This window comes from Drosophila miranda (genome assembly GCF_003369915.1).
Source record: "Drosophila miranda strain MSH22 chromosome Y unlocalized genomic scaffold, D.miranda_PacBio2.1 Contig_Y2_pilon, whole genome shotgun sequence".
NCBI classification, from domain to species: Eukaryota; Metazoa; Arthropoda; class Insecta; order Diptera; family Drosophilidae; genus Drosophila; species Drosophila miranda.
Window position 1 is genome coordinate 22,853,342 of NW_022881614.1, and position 22,678 is coordinate 22,876,019.

A 22,678-nucleotide genomic window follows, 5' to 3' on the forward strand; every position below is an offset into this window, starting at 1 on the left:
AAGATCCAGAGCAAACAAATTTGGTATCCACACTCCTGTGATATCGGACCTTGACCGTTTCGTGTCCAAATTTCGCCACACCCCTTCCGCCCCCGCAAAGGACGAAAATCTGGGGCATCCACAAATCTCAGAGACTATTTAGGCTAGAGTAACCAAATTTGGTATCCGCTTTTCTGTTAGATCTCACTATAAAACGTATTTCTCAGAATTTCGCCCCACCCCCTTCCGCCCCCACAAAGGACGAAAATCTGTTGCATCCACAATATTGCACATTCGAGAAAACTAAAAACGCAGAATCATAGATAATGACCATATCTATCAGATTGCTGAATCTGGATCAGATCGGATCATTTTTGTAGCCAAAAGCAAGAAATCAATTTGCAGTGGCCATGCAGCGCCCGACGTCACGATCAGACTGATTTTCTGTCTCTCTCGCACGCACTCTTTGTCGTGTCGTTAAATATTAGCGGCGTCTGCCGGAGGAGAGCCATACTGACTTAGTATCGGGTATAACTGTAGAGTTGCGATGTCCGCAGCAACTCACAACGTTCCCCCTCGTTTTTAGTTTTAAACGGTATACAGAAATCCAATTAAAGCAAGTATTTAGAATAGGCCAGTCAAGTAGAAAATAAATTCATTAATGGCCTAAAATTATGTGGGTTGAGCTAAATGTTCGATTTAGCTGGGAATATTCGACGGAAGATAAAAAACGAGGAATATGATACATTTTCGGTATTTTTTAGAGTGAGACCGTATATTTTATTGGGACTTGCTCTCTTTTTTTTTTGGGACTTACTCTCTATTTTGTGGTCGGAAATTTTCCCAAATTGAGGGAATTTTTCCGGGATACAATGTCCTTTTCAGCTCAACAATGTCCCTTGCATTCCATCCCCACTTACGTTTTCATACGTTTTATGTTGCTGGCAACATTAATTTGTAAGGGCCAGACTCATGTGCCGTGAAATCGAGCAGCATTGTTCCACAACATTGCGCGGATTGAGCAACATTTTGCATACCCTGGGAAATGGATGTTCAAGAACCGAAAAAATGTTTGTCATCTAATGCACCAATAAAGGCCAAATCTAGTCAGTTTCTGTTTTAAAGGTATTTCAACGATATTTTGCAGGTTTTGGTCTTCTTACAGAAACCAAGCATGGGTATCGAGATCGAGATATATTTACAAGACCCTAATCATATGCATTAAAATGTCCAAAACATAACAATCTGAGATCATTTCTATATTAATTGCGTCTTGAAACAGCTTGGAAAAACAGTTTCTTCATATATTTCAACGAAATAGGGTATACCTGTGCCCACACTCCGGTGGACTGACCTTTCACACTCACGTTGCCACTGTTTTTTTGTTGACCCTTTTTGCTTAAACCTTGTTTAATACACTATACAATAAAAGTCAGGGTACTTAAAAGTAGTCAATCAGGTAAAAAATGTATTCATTAATAGCCTGAAATTATATGGGCAAAGCTAAACGTTTTAGTTAGTCAGCATTATTCAACGGAATAAAGAAATTGAGCAATTGGAACGATTTTTCTCTTACGTTTTATTACGTTTCATTTGTTTGACCATTTTCGCTAAAACCTTTTTTTACACAAAATGCAATAAAAGCAAGGACTAAAAACTAACCAACCTTGAAGAAAATAGATTCATTAATCGGATAAAATGATGTGGGCATGACTAAATTATCTATATAGCTAGTAATATTCCATGGAATATCAAAAACGAGGAATATGTAAAATATAACTTGATTTCGTCTGTATATTTTTAAAATGAGATGCCATATTTCTGAGAGCCGTACGATATTCGATAAGTCAGCTGATTTGTTTTACTTTTTATCGACTGTTCACATGCGCCGGGGTTTTTTTGTTTGACTGAAAAATGACTGATATGTTTGTTAAAACAAAATTAAAATGAGAAACTCAACAGGTGGACCAAGAATTAACTAAGAAACTCGCTGTGAAGCAGTGTAACATGTGGGACACCATTGAAGCTGAGTCTGAGGGCCCCGCACACTCTTCAGATATTCTTGCGCCAAAGAAGCGATCAGTCTCCTGGATAACAACCACTGCGGGTTGTCTAAAAAAATTTAAGAAATCTGATGTTGGCATTGGTGTGGAGCCCAAAACAGAAGTCGCAAATAAAATATGGTCGGAATTGCGTTACTTGCAGGATGGTATGTACTTAAAATAAAACAACTAAACTATTCACAACTGCTTTACTAAAAAAACCATTGATATTGCCGATTCCACAGAGGATTCCAGTAAATCCGAGCTGGACCTGGAGGTATCTCATGATACGTCCTCTAAAGCGGGACCTCTTGGGAGTAACAGTAACTCTGATGATGACCAAAAGACTGATTTTTTTCTATACACACGTGAGTACTAAACGTCCCAATCAATTTTTCTCTATTAATATTGTTTTATTATAGAATCTAAGACTGCCTGGCGGGTGCCAATGGTACTTGAAAGAACAATAAAAAAATTTGTTTACTTTCCTAAAAATAAGAACGCTCAATCAACAAACCGTTTATTTGTGACGGGATCCATTCAAAAGATCGTCATTTTCTACAACGATGAGAAATCCGCAACCATAGAAGAGCTCACCGATGGGCATGACTGTGGAATTAAAACTCAGGAATCGACTATCCAATCCATCAACGATAAAGAAGCTGGAATTGAGCCGGATAAAGAATATAAAATACCAATTGATGATAAAGAGGCCTTGGATTTGGCCTCTCCATTCGCTATTAACGAAGCTCCACTGGAAGATCAACAAGATGCGGAGACAAAAGCACTATCGTCATCGGAAGCCGAACCACAGCTATTCAACGAGGATCTTGGTTCCTGCACCCTGAAGGATGAAAAGATTTGCGACATAAAAGTTCTACCAGAAGCACAGCAGGACTCAGATGCAGAGTCTCTAATCACTATTGAAGAAGTTAAAGAAGATCTGTCCCCAACTGAAACCGAACCACATGCATCGCCGGAAACAGTAGCAGTGACTGAGGATGATGAAAGTGCTATGGAAGTCGACGAGGCTAACCGATCAATGCAGCACTGCCAGGATTTCAATGTAGATCTACCTTACTGCCCCCCAGCGTTGAGCGTCTTTGAGAATAGCCTGACGTGCAACGATGTGCTGGCCGTGATCAAAGGTGACATAGAGCTCTATGGCACTGTCGTGTTGACCCTGTTGGCTGGTCAGATCACAGTGAACGGCTTCAGAGCCAAAAAACGTCAAAACTTGACCATCTACTCCCCCAAGGGCATCAATTGGGTGAGCATTTCTCCGAAAAAGCGTGCGAAACCAATGCAAGAGAAGGTTGAATGGGACAAATTGTCTGAGAACTTTACGTGCGCACAATTGGACAACCTTCAGGGGTGCTTCAATAGTCAGGATGATGCCCTTGTGCTCTTGCAGAGGAACACCAAGGACCAGAACATGCTCGAAACTTTAAAGCAGTACATGAGCCAGATTTTGTTCCCCCAGGTGAATGGGGCTAATGTGCCGCACTCGCAAAGCGAGATGCTGCTCAACTGCTACATCCAGAGCTCGGACAGAAAACGCACCCTTCAAGTACCTTATGAGTGGACAAAGCTGAAGATTCAGAAGACGAGCCGTCTGATGGTAACCGGTGGGAAGGGTGTCGGCAAGTCCACCCTGCTGCGATATCTGCTCAATCGGCATTTGAACGCTTTTCCACGCCTACTGTTCATTGATTTGGACACTGGCCAGCCGGAGATCTTTTTGCAGCAAACTGTCTCCTGCACTGTCATTGAAGAGCCGCTTCTGGGGCCAGGATTCCTACTGAACAAGCAGCCGGATCGGGCTCACGTCGTGGGCGACACAAACATCGTCATGTGCCACGAGCAGTATTTCGAGGCGGTGGTCCAGCTGATGAGCCACATCCAAAATAATCCCGAGTATGCCAACATGCCTTTTCTGATCAACACGATGGGCTACAACAGGGGATTTGGCCTCGAGCTGATGGCTCTGCTGGTGGACTACATCAAGCCGACGGATGTGGTGCAGATCTCGAGTACTTTACCCATGAACAACTTTAAGTCGCTACTCGACTGGTCGACCCTTTCAAAGGTCAAAGGTCCCTATGTCTACAAAAATACGGCGTTCATGGTTGAGGGTAAAAACCATAAGTACACGCTCCACGAGCTGCCCAGTGTTGTCCCACCTAGACAGCAGGGAGTCTGGCGAATGAGTCCCAGGGATATGAGATTCGCCAATCTGTTGGTCCGCCTCAGCTCCTGCCTGAGGGGCAGTGCCAAGCACCTGACTGACTGCGAGCCCCTCAGCTCATCTTTTGTGAATATTCAAGTCGTCCATTCCACAGAGGAAGACCTTGATAAGAGTAGCATTATCGCTGGAATGGAAGCCAATGTGGTTTACTTGGCCCATCTGGAAGCTCAGGATCTGCCCGTGTGCCTGGGCATAGGTAAGCAGAGTTCAACCATTTCAGTTGATTATTTCACTGATCATTTCGCGTATTCCCCGTCAGGTGTCGTCCGTGCCATTGACTTTGAGAAAGAGAAGCTGTATCTCGTGCCGGCCATTCCTCTGGAGCGAACGTGCCAAGTGAATTGCCTTATATCCTGTGGAGACATCAGCCTTCCGCAAAAGTTCTTCACGGAGCCTGGGCCGCAGGTCGGCAGCAACATGCCGTTCGTCTTTCAGCAGGACGACGCCGGCTGGCTGGCAAAGAGAATCAATCAGTTCTATTCGCGCACGTCTTCCATGAAAAAAGATTAATGCTAAACCAGCTACCTGTACTTTTATGAAAAGTAAAAATCCAAATAAAGCTTTATTGATATAGAGGCTAATGCGAGATATTGTGTCTGCCCTTCAGTATCCTGCGCATCAGTACACGACGTCCCTCTGGGGTGGACATGCGAGGACGTTGCGTGGACGTTGATGCGATTCACCTCGCGGGGCTTGGGGAAGTGGCAGCGGACCTTCGGCTTGAGCACGGTCCGGTCGAAGGCATGCTTCTGGCGCACTAGGATGGTTTGTGCCGTGTTGAATGCCACCAGGCAGGTTCTAAAATAACAATAGTTATTAATGTTCCATACAAAAGAATTTTCGTTGATTTTCACCTCTGAATCAATCCCTGCAGCATGTTTTTGTTAAGTAATTTTGTATATCACTTTTTCCCCACTTGCTATGAACTTTTGAAGAAAATCGGCGCAGATCTTATATACCAAAATATACAGATAAAAAATTAACTTAGCTCACTTAAGGTCCCTCTATTTAAACAGTTGAACTACTTGAGGTAAATGGCGGAAAATATGAAAGATTTTAATAAGAAGTTAAGTAATTTTCAAAAAACAGCTGTACAGCGCTGCCAGATGTTCATTCGCTAGATCTTACGGAAAGTTGGCATGGCAGCACTGATTACGATGGCAAACATCTGACAATATAAAATACAGTCACACTGTTACCACAACTCCATTCAGCTAATCGGCCAAACTGTAAATTTTGCTCCGTTCGTTCGGTTCGTCTCCCATGTTTTCTATTGTTATACCAGAAAAAAAGTGAAAAGCAAAGAAAAACATGCAGCATGTGAGGCCCAGAGTGCTAAGTAAATAGTCTGTGCGCCGTTATCGTAAATAAAGCCTGCAAAAAGCGAGTAGATCTCAGCAGTGAATGTGAAAAAAAGAGTTGCAAGTGAAAATTCCAACAAAAAGCAGTAAACACACACACACACACAAGACACTGCCGCACATTCAGGCCGATGTATGTGTGTCGCTCTTTGGACGCAATTTTGGTAGAAGGACAGTGGAGCTAAGGGAATCTGGGGCCCGAGTGAATGGTAGAGTGCACTTTGCGACTCTCAGACTCGACTTCCCCGAAAAACGGAGCATTCAAAATAGCACAAGAGAGGTGAGTGCACATCCATGTTCGAGTGCGTGTATCTGTGTGTGAGTGTGTGAGTGGGGAGATCCATTAACCAGAAATCCATAATGTGCATTGTAATTAGCTATATCTGCGTCAGGCATCGAGCCAAAACAGGAAAAAATACAAAAATCGATTTTCCTTAACTTACGAATTTTCTACGCCTCACTGGGCTCCACGGAGAGGAGAGCGCTTGGGGAGCCGGCAACACCGAAGTTGACGTTGACGTCGACGCTGGCGGCGACTACGATGCGGCACCATAAAGTATACATAAATTGAATTTCGAAACACGGAAGCGTGATGGTTGGTGGAGGAGGCTGCAACAGCAGCAGCACTGTTGTTCTTTTTCTCCCATTTGCTGGTGTTGATGATGATGATGATGGTGTGTGTTGTGTTCGTGTATGGATGCGTAAGAGAGGGCGAGAAAACTCGAAAAATCTGACCAGGACACGGTCAGCCAGAGTCCAGTAGTCATGGCCACGAGGCTTAACAAATGATTGTGGCGGCGGCGGCGGCGGAGGCCCCCTGCAAATGGAGAGTGTTTTCCCGGTCATGCGGATGCGGTGCGGCTGGGGCAGCTGTCACTTCACTTACCCACCCTTCTTTCTCTGCTGACTTTCATGTGTCTGTCTTTTCAGCCTCTCTCCCTTCCTTTCTCTCTTTGCCTGCGACGAGAGTGTGTGTGTGTGTGTGCGTGTGTGTTTTGATGACGGCACTCAGTTTCCGCCCGCACTGATTTTGCCCGTGCCAATACCAGACACAGTGTGTCCTCGCAAACACTGACCACCAGCTGCTGGAAGGTATACCGAAAGCTTTGGTTTTTCCAGAGTATGCTTCTCTGTATTAGCACTTCATTCAATTAGCAACTTTGGTTGACTTAATTTAGCGAGTGACCACTGTACTAAATCCCGACTATTACCATTCCAGTTTTTGGCACTCTTTTGCGGATGCTGCGTACGCAAAAAGGGGGACGCTCCTATGAGTGGAGTGCCTGGAACTGGGAACTGGGACCTGGCCTTTTTATACCCGATACTCAAAATGAGTATTGGGGTATATTAGATTTGTGGTAAAAGTGGATGTGTATAACGTCCAGAAGGAATCGTTTCCGACCCCATAAAGTATATATATTCTTGATCAGCATCAATAGCCGAGTCGATTGAGCCATGTCTGTCTGTCCGTCTGTCCGTCCGTCCGTCCGTCCGTCACCTTCAGCGCCTAGTGCTCAAAGACTATAAAAGCTAGAGCAACGATGTTTTGGATCCAGACTTCTGTGATATGTCACTGCTACAAGAATATTTCAAAACTTGGCCCCGCCCACTTCCGCCCTCACAAAGGGCGAAAATCTGTGGCATCCACAATTTCGACGATACGAGAAAACTAAAAACGCAGAATCGTAGAAGATGACTATATCTTCCAGGGTGCAATATCTGAACCAGATCGTATAATTATTATAGCCAGAATCAAGAAAATAATTTCATTCTTTCTCGCTCTGTCTCTCTCTAACACACAGGTTTCATGGTCGGTTTTGCCAATTGCAAAAGATGAGTTCAAGGATCTCAGAACCCATAAGAGCTAGAGCAACCAAATTTAATATCCACACTCCTGTGATATCGGACCTTGACCGTTTTATGTCAAAATTTCGCCACACCCCCTTCCGCCCCGCAAAGGACGAAAATCTGGGGCATCCACAAATCTCAGAGACTATTAACGCTAGAGTAACCAAATTTAGTATCCGCACTCCTGTTAGATCTCACTATAAAACGGATATCTCAAAGTATCGCCCCACCCCCTTCCGCCCCCACAAAGGACGAAAAACTGTTGCATCCATAATATTGAGGATACAAGAGAACTAAAAACGCAGAATCATAGATCATCGTGTCGTTTAATATTAGCGGCGTCTGCCGGAGGAGAGCCATACTGAGTTAGTATCGGGTATAACTGTAGAGTTGCGGTGTCCGCAGCAACTCACAACGTTCCCCCTCGTTCTTATTTGCTTCCGCTGGGCACCCTTAAATTCTCCCTTTTCGTCTGCTTTGGGTTCGTGTGTGTTTGTGTTCAAAAAAATTACTTTTACGACCATTTAGCATAGGTTTCTTCTTCTCGACTGCTACTCCTCTCTCATATTTAGTTTTATTTTGATGCGTTTTTAATCAGATTGCGTCAATTTGTTGTTGGGCTAACAATAGGGCGGGTGGTCGGTTGGTCGGTGGTCGGTCGGTCGGTTGAACGGTTTCCTGGGATGCGTGTCAAGTGCAGACCAGCACCAGCTGCGTCTCAAATTTTAAGAAATGTCTGTTTCGCATTTGTCTTTCGTTATCTGGAAGTTGGTGGGTCTTTCCACATTCCAATTCGCTGAACCCGCACTCTCTCGCTCTCTCTCCCTTTCTCTCCATAACGTTCGGTCAGTTCATTCTGTTGATTCATGGTGTTTACCCTCTTCCTCTGCCGCCGCGCAATGATTTCTCTTTCTTTCTTTCTTTCTGATGACTCTTTTTACCGATATCGATAGGGTTTATCTTGGGTATACGTTGATATCGCCTTGAATATCGGATGAGGAGTGTATAACAAATTCGTGGAGTATTCCCTTACACTTTTTTGTTGCTCTTTTTGGACTGCTTCTTCATGGCCCGTAAAGTACAGAAATACATGGGGCAAAGGAGGAATATCTATCATGGCGGCATCTGTCCAACTCAGCGGCACTGGAAGGTACTGGGCCGGCAGCGGCAACAACTGTTCTTGCTGTTGGTGCTGTTGTTTCGCTTGCTCTTGTACTAGAGCTGTCGTCTTCATCAACGCCTCTGCCTCTGCTCGAATGTTTCTTTGTGAGTGTGTGTCTGTGAGTGTGTTGCTGGTATTGCGTTTTGTGTTTGTTTTTAGCATTTGGCTTTACTGTTGTTGCTGGTGTAACAGCAGAAACACACACTTGCACAACGTTTTTACGAAATATCAACGACAAAAGCAGGAACAGACGGCAATCATTATGCATGCAAGAAAGAGATCTCGGAACGCATTTGATCGCCAACTTTGCACATGGCCGTATCGCGTCTCGCGCCTGCGTCTGCGTCTGCAGCTCCAACTGCAACTCCAACGCCGCCGCCATTTGGCCAATATGGCGGCTGTTCTGCCCTGCCCTGTTCTACTCCACCCGTGCCCCTGCCCCTGCCCCAGTCGCTGCCATCACCGGGCCCAGTCCCAGACGTTGGCCCCACGCAAAAATATTTTTCTTGTGACTCCGCAAACTCAATCGCTTCGTTTGTAGCGTAGTGTAGTGTATTGGATCAATGCCCCCGCAGTGGCAACAACATTGCTTTGGCAGTTTCTGCTCCTCGCTCTCTTATCCACTCTTATCGTACCAGACTACAGCAGGGGTGTATACGGTATTCGTGCAAATGTCCCTCAGGATCATCATGGGCAATGTCCATTGAAAAGACATTTATTGCTTCCAAGAATACGCTGTGGGTTCCACAAGTTAAAAGATATAGGATAGCAATTCGCTCCAACGGAATGTGTATTGAAGTTATACTACAATACGGATTGAGTCTCATTACGAAATTTCAGTTGGATGAGTTTCCATAGGGATAAACCCAAGTAGCGTGTATGCCAAAATCAGAAAACCGTCTGTTCAGCTGGATTTTCTGGCGCAGCCTGTGTCTCTCCTTTCTATTTAAACGATAATTGCCACGTGATTTCTAATCAAATTACAGCAGAAATACCAGATCCTCATGTTCAAGTCGAGTCGAGTCAAATGGTTCGATTCTGTTCACATTTAAGTTACAATTTAACCAAAATGGGTTTGTCTTAATTAGAAATCGGATTGCAATCACTCAATCAGTTGTCTTTTCTCTGGTCTTCTCTCCTCCTACAGCCAGCCCCACTTCAATTATGCATATCACAAAATTGGTCTCCATCATCGTCATACCCTAATTACAGTAAATTACTCTGGGGAATTACTGATATGGGTAGATCTGTGCCGCCAGCTGTTGGTCTGCTGGCTCTTGAGGGTGGGGGGGCACTGTTCCAGCTGGAAACGCGATGTGCGTGCTCCATGCTGCATTTTCCTGCACTCACGTACTGGCCGGGGATTTTGCCCAAGCTTAACACCTTTTTTGGGTCGCTTTCCATGGATCATTGGGCAATGGGCCGGAAATTGGGTTACACCTCAGCTACCTTAATAACTTTCTTCTTTTCTGCTGCTCAGGCGGCACCACACTTATCAGATATGCATATCATTTGACTAACTGTAAGACCCACCGCCAACTGTTATCATATCTTTTGTTTGGTCGCGACGTTTGTAGAGCAGTTTTATCTGTGAAAGCCATTTTAATGCTCTCCTTGTGTTTGAACTCCAGCCCAGTTCTGTTGCCCAAAGAAGATCCCAAATGATATCATTATGCATTCTGAAATAGTTGGGAAATCGGATGAAAATCTTTTCAGCAACTCAATGTAAATTTTGTGGAGGCTTTGGAAATATTGAAAGACTTTATCTACCTTAAAGGTGCACCAAGTTAACCTCTCAACTGTCTTAGAGTTCGGTAATACCAAATACTAATACTACATTCCCAATATTTATTTTTGTTCATTCTCTCGGTGTTTTTATTATCCGTTATCCGTTAATCCGTTTAAATGCGAATACTCCGAGGTTAATGCATTGTGGATGGTGTTGAACTATGTACGAGTATATGTATAACCAAAGACTATACAATACCAAGATGTCGCATGAGGAACAAATGCTTTTTCAATTTTCGTTTGACGCTTCATGGTACGGGCGATCGGGGCTAGTACTTCAATTCTCTTTTACGCTACCTTCGCCTCCGAAATGCTACTCGGCTTCGTCAATGCCTCGGTCAGCGTCGAGTCGGTGTGTCTCGGGAGAAAGAATACAAAAACAAAATATGAACCGTTGACGACGGGAAGCCATCTGGAATGACTCAGCACAGTGATGCTCGACTTGAATTTGGATGGTCCGATCTTTATACCCGATAATCAAAATGAGTATTGAGGTATATTAGATTTGTGGTAAAAGTGGATGTGTGTAACGTCCAGAAGGAATCGTTTCCGACCCCATAAAGTATATATATTCAGCATCAATAGCCGAGTCGATTGAGCCCTGTCTGTCTGTCCGTCTGTCCGTCTGTCCGTCCGTCCGTCCGTCCGTCCCTTCAGCGCCTAGTGCTCAAAGACTATAAGAGCTAGAGCAACGATGTTTTGGATCCAGACTTCTGTGATATGTCACTGCTACAAAAATATTTCAAAACTTCGCCCCGCCCACTTCCGCCCCCACAAAGGACGAAAATCTGTGGCATCCACATTTTTAAAGATACGATAAAACCAAAAACGCAGAATCGGTGAGGATGACCATATCATCTACAGTGCAAAATCTGAACCAGATCGTATAATTTTTATAGCCAGAATCAAGAAAACAATTTCATTCTTTCTCGCTCTGTCTCTCTCTAACACACAGGTTTCATGGTCGGTTTTGTCAATTGCAAAATATGAGTTCAAGGATCTCAGAACCTATAAGAGCCAGAGCAACCAAATTTGGTATCCACACTCCTGTGATATCGGACCTTGTCCGTTTCGTGTCCAAATTTCGCCACACCCCCTTCCGCCCCCGCAAAGGACGAAAATCTGGGGCATCCACAAATCTCAGAGACTATTAAGGCTAGAGTAATCAAATTTGGTATCCGCACTTCTGTTAGATCTCACTATAAAACGTATATCTCAGAATTTCGCCCCACCCCCTTCCGCCTCCACAAAAGACGAAAATCTGTTGCATCCACAATATTGCACATTCGAGAAAACTAAAAACGCAGAATCATAGATAATGACCATATCTATCAGATTGCTGAATCTGGATCAGATCGGATCATTTTTGTAGCCAAAAGCAAGAAATCAATTTTCAGTGGCTACGCAGCGCCCGACGTCACGCTCAGACTGATTTTCTGTCTCTCTCGCACGCACTCTTTGTCGTGTGGTTCAATATTAGCGGCGTCTGCCGGAGGAGAGCCATACTGACTTAGTATCGGGTATAACTGTAGAGTTGCGGTGTCCGCAGCAACTCACAACGTTCCACCTCGTTTGGTTTATCTTGGTGTTCTGTTTTGGTTTTTTGTTTCAAAAAGCCGTTGGTTGTATTATTGAGCCATAATTTTTAGCTTTTTTGACGCATTTTTTTTTCCTCCTCGTATAGCCCATATATAGATTTAAGTTATTCTTTTAACTTTTTTATTTCTGCCAGAAGCCTGTTGCATTTCTTTTTATAAAAGTTATTTGACTTAGAATTTTTTTTACATTTTTCGGAAATAGATACTTCTTTTTCTGCATCAATTTCGGGCTCAATAAATTCAACAGAATTATTTTCCAGTTCAAAGTTGGAATAGCTTCGCTTTTCAACTTTTTCTTCCCTATATATGCGCTAGAAAAATGATCATCGCATATAATCAGTTTTTGTTCATAGTTCTCCAGTGCAACACAACATTTTTCGCGCCAAATTTGACCAAAAATGCTGTCTGCAGGCGGAAAATTAGACATTTTTATAAAAGGATTGTTACGCCTTGTCTGCGTGCCGAAACCGTGCCCATCGGTTTCGTCTGTTCGGCAACAGCACCGTCGAAGCGGTGGTCGCGGATCGCCGATGTCTTTGGCGCGGCACAGTGGGGACTCAGCCGAAATAGTCAAAAAATTGTATGAGTGCTTTAGATAAATTTAATGTACGCATCTAATAGAGAATTTTCCAATCGAATTTTCAAGATAGTTTTAGTTTAGGAGATATAAGCACTCAAAGTTTAAAATTTTTTCAGTGTGCAAATATTTATTGACTAACTAACTAATTTAGCAAGCTGAGACGGCCAAAGGTCCCACTGTGCCGCTCCAAAGACATCGGCGATCCGCGACCACCGCTTCGACGGTGCTGTTGCCGAACAGACGAAACCGATGGGCAGCGGGGTCGCGGTAGAGACGAAGTACAGCCGAAAAGGGAATTGAAACCCCGCGCGCTCCCTCGTGCCTTTTGGGTCCTAATGTTAGGACCCGCCATAGAACAGCTTTTTCGTCGCTCATGCGACATCTTGGTATTGTATAGTCTTTGGTAATACCCTGACAAATTCAATTCATCAAAGTTCTTCTTGCTTTTTAATAACTTTTCTGCTTTTGTATTTTTTGAAAAAACCAAAAGCGGCACGCCTTTTATGACCAACCCATACCCATACCCAGCCCATACCATTCCAGACCCCAGCCCTGCCTCAGAGTTGATGCGTGGCGATGATTGAGGAGAAGCGAGAGAGGAGAGACTTTGGGCTATTTTTGGTAATTGCATGGCCAGCTTTCCACTCTGTACCCGAACCATAGAGTTTTTTCTTTTGTGTGTGTGTGTGTGTGTGTTTTTCCCTCGCCCAAACTATTCGAGATCCGATTGAAAATCCAGTGCCAGTGGCCATTGCGTCGGTTCCAGTCCATTGACGATGCGTGCCACAAAACATATTTTCAGCGACAACGACAAGATTGTGGGTCAAACTATCATATAAATATGTATGTGTGTATATAGCATACTCTATATAGAGGAGTGTGTGTGCGCACTGTATGTATACCAATTTCAATCAGGCAGCATCGTAAACAAAATACAAGCTGAAAACAGTCCATTAGCTGCCCCACAATGCTGGCCATTGGAAGTCGGCCGTCGTCGTCGTTATCGCTGGAGTTATTGCGCCCAGTGCGGCGAATCAAATTAATTAAAGCTCCCCAAAGAGGGGATCCCTGTGGGTTCCTATTGGATGGGGGAGAAAGAACTATGAGAGAAAGAAAGCAAGGAAAAGCTGGAAAGATGAACAAGAACGATACAATTGTCGTTTATTGTTTCTAAAGAAAACCGAATTACAACGTGAAAGAAGCTCCACAGAAAATGATAATATTTGAAGAAATTCGAATACAGAATACTCTAACTATGGAATTCAAGAGATTATTTGTGAGTACCAAAGAGTACCAATAAACTACCGACTCTGTGGTGGGGTCAAGTACATATTTAGAATAGATATGTGCGTCTACTATATACATTGTCCGTTTCAGGAAGCTTTCAGAGCTTCCCTTCGCCTTCCCCTCAAAGCCGACTCTAAAAGTCAGTATACCCTCGTTGAAGCTGGGTAAAAGCTATAAGTCAGTGCCAAAAAGAGCAATTTGTTTGGGTCACCAGAATGAATGCATTTAAGGGCATCTCTGTGACAGAGAGAGGGAGGGTATACCGTATAGGGAGGGAGGGTATACGTGTGTGCACGTTTATGCGGTCGCTGCATTCTGCGCTGCAGCGCGATGAAAGAATTTCGTTGTAAGAAAGTGCCGCGGCCGCGGCCAGAATCAACATCTTTTGTTTCACGTAAACGATCACGAAGAAGAAGACGTCTTGTGCATGTGACTGTGTGTGTGTTAACCAAGGCTAATTGAACAGGGCAACCTCTGAGTGGAGCTTTTATGGGGAGAGATGTTATTAATTGCCAGGGGAAGCAAGGGAGATGGAGGGAAGAGACTGCTGCCACACCGAGTGGCGGGGGGTCTAAATGTAGGCCTCTGCAATCACATTAATAATATCAACAACAACGATAGAGACTATAGCGAGGCATTTGATGCTCTACAGTATCTGTCTTACATTTTATATATGCAGCTATCCAGAATCATATGAAACTGAAGTTTGGCTCTGATCAAGCATACATCCCAACATCTGGTCAAAGGTATCATACCCTCTGCCAGGGTATCCAGACCACCGCAACGGCCAAAGTCGGTTCTACCGTAGCGTGGGCGATGCCATCACCACAGCACCATCCGCAACATCATTATCAGCCCGAGTACCATCATCATCATTGTTAGTCTTTGTATTGTTCTTGTACCTTTATTAGTTTGCTTTTGTGCTGGACTCAATTTATGAACTGACCCTCAACCCCCACACCCATCCCGATGCACACCGCAGTCTTTACAGCCAGGCTTCAGTTATCCAGCTCCAGCTCTAGCTGTGTGTGTGTGTGTCTGGCTGCGGCGCCTCTATGTAGACTCTCTTATCTCCGTTGATGCATTCACCAGCAGCAACAGCAGCGGCAGAAGCAGCAGAGAAACTTGTTTTGTATTCTTGTTGTTAAGTTATGTTCTCTCATTTCTCTGTCTCCTATATCCACTCGCCATAATACGACACAACTACAACTACAACGCCTATTTCTGGTCCAACTCCTACTCCTACTCCAGCTCCCTCCCCTCTTTGTCACTGTTCTTCCATCTCTTTTTTTGCATTTGGCGCAATGCTAATTCATTTGCATACCAACAAACACACAACACACAAACACACAACACACAAACACACTAAGCCCCTGGGCCTCATTCTCATTCATGCCGAAGAGCAAGCGTGCGAGAGAAGGAAAAGCAGAGAGGTGTTTAAGAAGACAGAGAGGGAGAGGGACAGGGACAGGGAGGTGATGGTTAGGAAGAGTAAGGTGGCAAAAGAGAGGTGGTGATGGATAGAGGAGGGCTGCTACTAGGCTGTGCTTCTGTTGGGAAGGGGGTGGGCTGCGTGCAAGGGGTACACCGACTGATGGCCCTCGGCATGCTTCGTTGCATTTTAAGTTCATCTGCACACACACACACGCGCACACAATAGACAGAGAGCGAGAGAGAGCGAGACAAATATGTATTGGTGGCATATTGCCGCCTGACACTTTTTGCTCCTTCACCTTCCCTTCCCTCCCCTCCCTTCCCCATCCCACTCATTTGATATTCCAGTCGGGTCTTCTCTTCGGGGCGGACTCTTCAATTAAATTTAACTAGAAATCAGACAAAAACGAGGGGGAACGCTGTGAGTTGCTGCGTACACCGCAACTCTACAGTTATACCCGATACTAAGTCAGTATGGCTCTCCTGCGGCAGACGCCGCTAATATTGAACCACACGACAAAGAGTGCGTGCGAGAGAGACAGAAAATCAGTCTGAGCGTGACGTCGGGCGCTGCATGGCCACTGCAAATTGATTTCTTGCTTTTGGCTACAAAAATGATCCGATCTGATCCAGATTCAGCAATCTGATAGATATGGTCATTATCTATGATTCTGCGTTTTTAGTTTTCTCGAATGTGCAATATTGTGGATGCAACAGATTTTCGTCCTTTGTGGGGGCGGAAGGGGGTGGGGCGAAATTCTGAGATATACGTTTTATAGTGAGATCTAACAGAAGTGCGGATACCAAATTTGGTTACTCTAGCCTTAATAGTCTCTGAGATTTGTGGATGCCCCAGATTTTCGTCCTTTGCGGGGGCGGAAGGGGGTGTGGCGAAATTTGGACACGAAACGGTCAAGGTCCGATATCACAGGAGTGTGGATACCAAATTTGTTTGCTCTGGATCTTATAGGTTCTGAGATCCTTGAACTCATATTTTGCAATTGGCAAAGCCGACCATGAAACCTGTGTGTTAGAGAGAGACAGAGCGAGAAAGAATGATATTGTTTTCTTGATTCTGGCTATAATAATTATACGATCTGGTTGAGATTTTACACTCTAGAACATATAGTCATCCTCTACGATTCTGCGTTTTTGGTTTTATCGTATCTTTAAAAATGTGGATGCCACAGATTTTCGTCCTTTGTGGGGGCGGAAGTGGGCGGGGCGAAGTTTTGAAATATTTTTGTAGCAGTGACATATCACAGATGTCTGGATCCAAAACATCGTTGCTCTAGCTCTTATAGTCTTTGAGCACTAGGCGCTGAAGGGGACGGACGGACGGACGGACGGACAGACGGACAGACAGACAGGGCTCAATCGACTCGGCTATTGATGCTGATCAAGAATATATATACTTTATGGGGTCGGAAACGATTCCTTCTGGACGTTACACACATCCACTTTTACCACAAATCTAATCTTCCCCAATACTCATTTTGAGTATCGGGTATAACAAACAAGAAACACAGAGAGAACAAATAAATGATATTTTAGCTGCGGCATATGCATAAGTAATTATTATTTTCCATTACTCGTACAACGAGTATGTGTGTAAGTTTTTTTAGCATTCCAATAACTCTTCTCTTGTGCTGGAAGAGTTGGCCATGCCGTTTCCTATCGTTTGCTATCATTTATCGCTGTTCATTCCAATGCATGGAATGCATGTATGCCGTATTAATTATTGCCATATTTATAGCTTGTCTCGTTTAATGCTTCAATTAAGGCATTTCACGCGCAGTTTTTATACGTTTTCCATGCACATTTTAAATGGCTTTCCACTGCCCCGAGCTAAAATGTTAACCCCATTCATAAAGAATGCTGCCAACTTGTGTAATTGTGTTCCCATTTTTGTGTCACACCCAGCACAGCACACACCGCCCCCGCCCCAACTATCCTTCCAGAAGCGGGCATGTCCAACACATGTTGCGCTGTGGAGAGTAGAGGGCGATAATGAGTTTGCTGAATGATGATTTGAAAGTTATTTGGAGAGGGGTCCCCATCCCCCCGTACTTCGCTCGGTCGATGGAAAGCATCTATAAATAGAATCCAGATGATAAGCCGACAGCTTAGGGATGCGCTGGGGATGCATGCTCAATGAGGGATTAACAAATTTATGGGAATTCCAGCAGCATAAAAGGGTGCGTGCCGGTGGATCGGGGGTAGAGATTGTGGAAGGAGCGACCCAATTAAATCAAAGAAAAATACTTGTTCTTATGCAAAATATATGCGATATTTGGAGAGTATAGTGGTTTTCATTGTTCTGTGCGATAATTGGGGACTATGCATATTCCAGTTTATATGGAATAAATATTCAATGATAATTTTAGGAATTTTAGGAAATGTATTGTTATGATACCCTCTAATGATTCAACCACCGGGCATATTATGGGAGTATGATTAAATATTCATAATCAATCAGCCATCAATTGTCTGCTCATATTTCACTCCCCCGCCCCCCAATGATAAAATCTCTTTAATTAAGCATTTTCCAAAGCGAACTTTCCATTTTCATGGAAAATGTCTGGCTGTCGTCTGTCTTTCAGTCTGTCCCGGGGGTCTCTCCAATTACCAAATTACTTACTTACTCCAATTACTTGTTCATCGGGCGTTAATTTTCCCTCCAAATACAGGAAAAACAACAAAATAACAACAGCAAAAAAACACTTAACAGTTGTTTATGTTAATTACAGAGAGGGACGAGAAAGCGGGAGAGAGAGTGGCCACCACACACATAAATAATAATGCTCAAGGTACAAATTGTGCTTCAGTTTGGGCTGGGTTTGGGGCTCGGTTTATGGGTCAGCGATCCCAAGTGAACGTTTAATTAGCATAGGCACAGCGCAGTGCACCACAGCACAGCACACCCTCTCCTCTTAAAGCGATAAAATATGTTTAATAAACTCCCATAAATTCCACTTGCAGATGATCATCATTGGACGCCGATGATGATGACGACAACGACGACAACGACGACGACGACGACGACGACGACGACTGCGACTGCTCTGCTAATGAAGATGATGTAAACGAAGCCAAGCAGCACACTCTCCTCTTTCTTTCCACTTTTGTGCACCGAAACGAAAGCGAAATTTGAAAGCAAAAGAAATCGAAACAAATACCACCACTGCCACATAATATTTCTCTGAATTGAAATCGAAACTGCATTCTTTACACACACACATATACATATACACATATCTGGGCAATCGCCAAACGAATCGAAATATGAGATTGTCGCGGTGCTTATCGGTCAGTGGAGACCGCCTGCTACTCCTGCTGGCGGCAACACTAGCCATCGCCCTGGTGCAAGCGGAGCGGGACTTTAACGTAAACGACTCTCAGGTGAGTAATGGGATTATGAAGAGATTAACAAGAGTGCACTCTTACAAGCGTTCACTGTAGAACGAAGCTCTGTGTATCTGGCCTGTCCCTTGCCTGCCTAACTTTGATGGATGATGCGTGACGCTTTTCATTTGAATTATGCAGTCGGCGACTCCGATTCGATTAGATTGTCGCCGCCACGATAATGGCTTGAGCACAGTTTGTCATGGTCGTCCCCCTTTCCGTATTGTAGGTGCCTGTCATTGAGCCAAAGGATGTGCCCGCCTACAAGCAGGATCCCTATGTGACAGAGCTGATGGGATGCCAGAACCAGCAGAACGAGATTGAGCTCTCGCTGCTGTTGAAGAAGCACGACTGGAGCGAGTTGACGGCCACCAAGCGAGCCCATGTTCAGGCGAAGCTGGCCAAGTTCTTTGCCAGTTTCATGGTTTGTATTTCTACTACTGGTTCCACTTTTTGTTTGCTACGACTTTTGTTTTCTTTGCGCAGATCGGCTGTGGTCCAAGCTACTTTGTCATGGGTGAACCGATAGCCAAGCAGATTGCCACCAGGTCAAGGATGGCACTATTGGTGCTCTAACGGAGGAGAACTTTGGTCTGTGGTTTATTTGGCGCAAGGAATTAAAATCCAGGTGGGTGCACGAACCAAACGAACCACAGAATACGACGGTTTAAATGGAATAGCTCTTAAGAAAGCTATTTTATATTAGGAATGCATCAATCAAAGAAGAAATAACTAATGTTCATTGAGATATGACATATGCGCATAAATCACACCGAAAGAATGTTGCCCTGACGATCCTCCTTTCAATTCTAGATCCCATCGCCGGCGACGTCAATCGGAGGGTTCTGGAGCCGACGATGATGACTACGAGTATGAAGATGAGGGAGAGGATGCTATGTAAGTAATACAGATAGTCCCTGTCTTCTGTGCCTCTTCTGAGTGTCTGTCATTTTATGTTCTATCTTTGGAACAGTGAGCCAAGCACGGAAGTTCCCGCGGTGACTACGCATGCGCATCGTCATCATCATGGAGTGGTGAGTGTTCCGATTGATTACTCAATTGGTTATATGTACCTACTACATTCCCAATATTTATTTTTGTTCATTCTCTCGGTGTTTTTATTATCCGTTATCCGTTAATCCGTTTAAATGCGAATACTCCGAGGTTAATGCATTGTGGATGGTGTTGAACTATGTACGAGTATATGTATAACCAAAGACTATACAATACCAAGATGTTGCATGAGAAACAAATGCTTTTTCAATTTTCGTTTGACGCTTCTTGGTACGGGCGCGCGGGGCTAGTACTTCAATTCTCTTTTACGCTACCTTCGCCTCCGAAATGCTACTCGGCTTCGTCAATGCTGCGTGCCGAAACCGTAGGGCAGCGTGGTCGCTGATGTCTTTGGCGCGGCACAGTGGGGACTCAGCCGAAATAGTCAAAAAATTGTATGAGTGCTTTAGATAAATTTAATGTACGCATCTAATAGAGAATTTTCCAATCGAATTTTCAAGATAGTTTTAGTTTAGGAGATATAAGCACTCAAAGTTTAACATTTTTTCAGTGTGCAAATATTTATTGAACTCATATTCACTAACTAATTTAGCAAGCTGAGACGGTCAAAGTTCCCACTGTGCCGCTCCAAAGACATCGGTGATCCGCACCACCGCTTCGACGGTGCTGAGGCTCGAGAGTCCAGAATTATTTCGTTGCTGGTGAAGACATTGGTGAACAGACGAAACGATGGGCAGCGGGGTCGCGGTAGAGACGAAGAACAGGCGAAAAGGGAATTGAAACCCCGCGCGCTCGACGTGCCTTTTGGGTCCTAATGTTAGGACCCGCCATAGAACAGCTTTTTGGTCGCTCATGCAACATCTTGGTATTGTATAGTCTTTGGTATAACGCATACGAGTCGAGATTCCGTTATTATTTCCGGAAGTCACAAGTTTTTTTTTAGTTCGTTTTACAACACTGCACTTTGTTAATAACAATTCGCACAGCCACAAACACACAAAAAGAAAACACTTTACATGGAACACGGAATACACCTATACACATACTATTGAAACACATACAAGTAACGTACCCAATTCTATTGAGCTCTTATACGAGTTGTAAACAATCTTTGGCTTTCCAAAACGAAAACAATTTCAATCTTGGGCCTCCGCCTAAGTGATTTCTAAGATGTACAATCGCAAGGGCTCCGCCGCAAATCCCAATCTTTGACACTCGCCTAAATGGAAACCAATGTTTGCCCACACCCGGCTTCTCATAAACAATCTACTCCCGGCTTTCTGCAGATCCTGCACTTTAGGTATTTTACAGTTCTCTCTTTGGATGACGAAATCCAATACTCGGGATGGCGAAATCAATTGAAATGTTTATAGAAAAACTATTCCGAAAGGGATCAACGATGCAAAGATCAGAAAGTTCAAGTCAGTCTTGATCCAGAAGCGACACCGCAAAGTCGAGCTAAAAATTAAGATCGCGCAAACCCTTTGCCCGGAATCCTTTGTGACCCTCTACTTAAATCTATAACAGTGAAGTTAGAAGTAAAATAAAAACTTTTTAAAAACACAATCCGCTACCGCAGTTATTTAATTGGCGGCCCAACGTGGGGCGACGTTGTATAAAAGCACCGAATATAAAAGTGTTGCGTCGTGCCGAAACCCGAAGGACAATTAATTAATGGAATAAATCCTTCAGATATAAAAACGCGGAGTGACTGTGAGATATAAGATAAGAAAAAGTGAGATAAAAAGGAAACAAACCGGAGCTTAGGGTGTACAAATAAATACAATATACAATACAAATACAAATACAAATACAATACAAAATACAAATAAATACAAAAGCTAATCAAGACAATTCAAAAATACAAAAAAAACCAAAGTTTTTAAACAAACCAACCAAACCAAAACACAAAGAAAGTGAAACTATCAGCTAAACCAAAAGAAGGAAGACCCAGAAGACCCAGTTTAAACAAAGAATTTAAGAAGGAAGAACCCGTTCGAGACCTGTCAGCCAAATCAAGAAGGAAGACCCGTTCGAAGATCTGTCAGCCAAACTAAGAAGGACGACCCCTACCGGATAGTCCGTGAGCAAAAGTTGTATTAATAAATATATAGTTCAATTAGGTTATATTAGATTATAAAAACAAACATATAGGAAAAATTTAAGGTGGATCAACTAACTTTAGATTTTGAAAAACTAAAAATGATTAACTCACAAACAAGGACCGATCTCACTGCAGATCTGGTCAAACATTGATAGCACTTCAAATTTCACAAGTACAGGAGCAAATTGTAAATTTAAAACAACAAATAGAAACTAAATCCGATCAGGTATCAGATTATCAGGCAGAAGCAATAGACGAGACAATAAAAGATGACACCACATTAAAGGTAATAGAATCCCTACCAATTTTCAATGGTGGATTAAACCAATACGTAGGATGGAGGGAAGCTGCAGAAACTGCAGTGAAGTTATATAAGAAAGGAAGTAAGCAATATTATATTGCCTTAACAATTTTGAGAAACAAAATAACAGGACCAGCACATGACGCACTGACCAACCACGGGACAGTTTTAAATTTTGATGCCATAACTTTCACGACTTGACTTTGTTTACAGTGACAAGAGACCAATTTACATAATAGAACAGGAGTTAAGCGTTCTTCCGACAAGGGAACCTTTCAATAATAGATTTTCTATAACGAGGTTAACAAGAAAATGACCTTGTTAATAAATAAGACAATAATGACTCACGGAAAGGACAGTGAAATCACGAAAAGAATCAAATAAGAAAATTAGAGACAATGCCTTACGCATTTTTGTCACTGGCCTAAACGGCGGCATTGCAGAAATCCTATTTTCATTGAATCCCCCAGATTTACCGAATGCCTTGGCAAAGTACAGGAATTGCAATCAAATAACATTCGGGCCCA

At 43.5% G+C, this 22,678-nt stretch overlaps 2 protein-coding genes and 1 pseudogene across 5 annotated transcripts in view; 2 read left to right on the forward strand and 1 right to left on the reverse strand.

Moving 5' to 3' along the window:
* LOC117192481 (polynucleotide 5'-hydroxyl-kinase NOL9-like) overlaps positions 1–4,850 on the forward strand; it is a 52,221-nt gene extending 47,371 nt beyond the window's left edge. For all 3 annotated transcript variants that reach the window (XM_033397178.1, XM_033397177.1, XM_033397179.1), the window contains 4 exons: positions 1,942–2,188; positions 2,267–2,389; positions 2,444–4,465; positions 4,529–4,850. In XM_033397178.1, the coding sequence (XP_033253069.1) occupies positions 1,942–2,188; positions 2,267–2,389; positions 2,444–4,465; positions 4,529–4,779 (2,643 nt within the window). In that variant the 3' untranslated portion in view covers positions 4,780–4,850. The remainder of the gene's footprint in view (positions 1–1,941; positions 2,189–2,266; positions 2,390–2,443; positions 4,466–4,528) is intronic.
* Positions 4,792–5,367, reverse strand: LOC117192502 (annotated as a pseudogene).
* A 247-nt stretch (positions 5,368–5,614) lies between these two features.
* LOC117192499 lies at positions 5,615–20,768 on the forward strand. 2 transcript variants are annotated; one of them, XM_033397208.1, is made up of 5 exons: positions 5,615–5,910; positions 7,433–7,440; positions 19,546–19,629; positions 19,706–19,766; positions 20,702–20,768. In XM_033397208.1, the coding sequence occupies exons 1-4, from the start codon at positions 5,837–5,839 to the stop codon at positions 19,732–19,734; spliced, it is 195 nt and encodes a 64-aa protein (XP_033253099.1). In that variant the 5' UTR covers positions 5,615–5,836; the 3' UTR covers positions 19,735–19,766; positions 20,702–20,768. The 2 variants fall into 2 exon arrangements, with proteins under 2 accessions (XP_033253099.1, XP_033253098.1); XM_033397207.1 differs by lacking the exons at positions 7,433–7,440; positions 19,706–19,766; positions 20,702–20,768 and adding exons at positions 18,310–18,729; positions 18,962–19,156; positions 19,219–19,360 and having other exon boundaries at positions 5,826–5,910.
* The last annotated feature ends 1,910 nt before the right edge of the window (positions 20,769–22,678 follow it).